Raw genomic sequence first — 2,773 nt, 5'->3', positions numbered from 1 at the left:
AGAGGTGGGGAAGGAAGGAGAGATGGTAGCGGTGGGGGGAAGGAGGGAGCATGGGCTAGGGAAGGGGGTGGGGGGGAAGAGATGGGGGGGGGAGGAGAGCAAGAAGCTGACCCAAAGTGGGAGAGGGCTCAGACTTACTCATCGTGCCCCTTGCAGAGGTAGAACAGGGTCCGCCAGGCCTGCACAGCGCAGAAGATGAGGGTGAAGAATCCCACAAAGGTGCAGAACTGGCAGGCAGCCGTAGGCCCCCACTCCTCCACCACGAAGCGATTGATGAGTGAGCCAGTGCTGTTCTCCTCCCTCCAGAAGGCCCGGCTGAAGAGCAGGCACCTCCCTTTGAATTCTCGTCCATTCTCTGCCAGGGGCACCACCACAAACAGGGAGAAGAGCAGAGCCAGTACGTAGGAGCAGCACTGTGTGGAAAGCAGTTTATTTGAAATCTCCATCGTTCTCTCTCTCTCTCACTCTGTCTCCCTCCCTTCCCCAATCTCGTCTACAACACTGACAGGCAAAGATTCAATTCTCAGCTGGGTGTTCCCTCTCCCCACAGTCTGGCCCACATCTGCTGACTGGGTCTTTAACCCTTTGTCTCCCTTCAAGAAGTCAAGTGGCACATTGTATTTAACAGATGTCCCCCAGCCCTTCAGAACGCACTGCCTCCCTGAAGGTCCCTTGCTTAGACTCCACTTTGTGGAGGTACTGAAATTAAGACTGCGAACGGTTACAGTAACACAGGAGGCCATTCAGCTCCCCTTTGTCTGTGCTAGCCCCTCTTCATGAGCGCCTCACCCAGTCCTGCTCCCCCCCACGTTTTCCCTGCAGCCTCTCTGATTATTTTCTCTTCTGAAAACCGCCCTTGACACACTCAGGCAATTTATCCCAGACCCGAGCCACTGGCTGAGTGACAAACGTTCTTTCTCATGTCACCCTTTGCTTCTTCAGCGAAACACTTCTCATTCGGCGGCCTTTGACTCCTGACCCTTCCCAATCATCTCCATCAAATTGTCAGGGAAGATCCCAGACCTGGGAGGTTATACCCCGTCAGGAAAGACTGAACAAGCCAGGCTCTTTTCTCTCCAAGAGGGAAGGCTGGCGTAGGGTGAGACCTTCAAAAAAATGAGGAAGGGGACAGGATCGATGTAGTGAAGATATTTCCAATTACAGTTGAGATCAGTCTGGGGTGATCCATGAATGTGAGACTGCCCCTAATAAATCGAATGGGGAATTCAGGAGAAAAGTCTTCCGGCAGACAATGAGGAGAATGTGAGACTTGTCCCCACAGAGAGGGGTTGAGGGGAACAGTGTGGATGCACTTAAGGGTCAAGTTGGATTCGACACGAGGGAGAAAGGAATAGAGAGTAGGGTGAAGTCCTGGTAGGAGTATGGCACAGAGGTGATGGGCTGAATGGCCTGCCGCTATACTGTAAATCAGATGTAACTATGAGCATTCAGTTGCGAGGTAGCAACGCCCGGTTTCCTATTTTAATAAAGCATTCTGGTCCTGAACACTGCAGGGTTCACATCCCACTGCTGTGCGACTGAGGGTGGCCTCACAGTTCACCTTGGCCATTTCCCCAGCTACACCCCGATGCTCCCACACTCTCATGGGACACTTCGATCACTGAAGGGGCACCGAGGCTGATGCCGGTGGTGAGGCACTGCCGGAGGTGCTGTCGTTCAGTTCAGGTGAGATATTAGACCAAGGCTGACCGAATTCCTTTACCAAGTGAGTGTGAAAGACCCCGTGGCGCTGTTGAAAGAAGGTGATGGGTGGCGGAGGAGTTCTCCCGGTTCCTTGACACCAATATTTATATCGACCAACACCACCACAAGCAGGTGACCTGAGTCATTATTGCAAATGCTGCTTGTGGGGACCTTGCTTCGCATGAATTGGCTGCTGTGATCACTTCAAGAAGCACTTTCGGATGTTTTAGAGCAGTGAAAGAAGTAATACGATGAAAATCTTCACTGGCAGGAGTCAAAACAGGAGAGAGTATTTTACATGTCACATCCCACTGAGGTCTAGGGGAAGTAGAGTCATTAGTCTACTCCTCAGAGACTGGGAATGGTTCCATTAAAACAGAAGACTCTAAGAGGAAGTGGAATTGAGTTTTATTTAAATTACAAAAGATAACAGTCATGTGAGTACAGTGGCTGCAAGAGCAGGTCTGAGGCTGGGAAGCCTGCAGTGAGTACTGACTCCCCGAAGCCTGTCCATCATGTATGCAGCAGTGTGATGGAATGCTCTGCACTGGCCTGGAGGAGGACGGATCCCACAACACTGAAGAATCTCAACACCGTCCAGGACAAAGCAGCCCGACTGTCCATCCACCACTGTTATTCAGTTGTGGCAGTGCCTACCATTTACAAGATGCACTGTAGCAACTCGCCCAGGCTCCTTAGACAGCCGGACCTCCACCGTCAAGAACGACAGTAGCAGATACATGGCAACACCATGAGACATTAAGAATCAAACAATCACCTCCCTTGCTTTGCATTCTTTCAGGTAGCCTTTTTATTTTTTTTTTCCCTTTTTTTTCCTGGGCAGGCAATCCCCTGTTTATTTTTTTTTTATTTTTCTTTTTTTTTTACTTTCATTTTTTGTTTAAATTTAACCCCCACACTACCACCTAAATGCGGTAGTGCTTATTTTATCCCCAGCACCCATGGTGTGTGTGTGTGCAGGTGGGAGACACAGTGAGAGACACAAAGTGCACGAATCTTTATTCAGCCTTTTTATTTTATTTATACATTGAATGAGGTAGGATTCGCT

General features: G+C 50.0%; 1 protein-coding gene across 1 annotated transcript in view; it reads right to left on the bottom strand.

Annotated features, from left to right (window-relative positions):
• Positions 1–905, bottom strand: part of LOC122543827 (transmembrane protein 179-like) — a 12,419-nt gene extending 11,514 nt beyond the window's left edge. Inside the window, exon 1 of the mRNA XM_043682630.1 lies at positions 139–905. Coding sequence (XP_043538565.1) covers positions 139–446 — 308 coding nt within the window. The 5' untranslated portion in view covers positions 447–905. The remainder of the gene's footprint in view (positions 1–138) is intronic.
• Between the last annotated feature and the right edge of the window lie 1,868 nt (positions 906–2,773).

The sequence above is a fragment of the Chiloscyllium plagiosum genome, chromosome 45 (assembly GCF_004010195.1).
Source record: "Chiloscyllium plagiosum isolate BGI_BamShark_2017 chromosome 45, ASM401019v2, whole genome shotgun sequence".
Classification (NCBI taxonomy): Eukaryota; Metazoa; Chordata; class Chondrichthyes; order Orectolobiformes; family Hemiscylliidae; genus Chiloscyllium; species Chiloscyllium plagiosum.
Note: the sequence above shows the minus strand (reverse complement) of the source record. Positions and strands in the feature narration are given on the sequence as shown.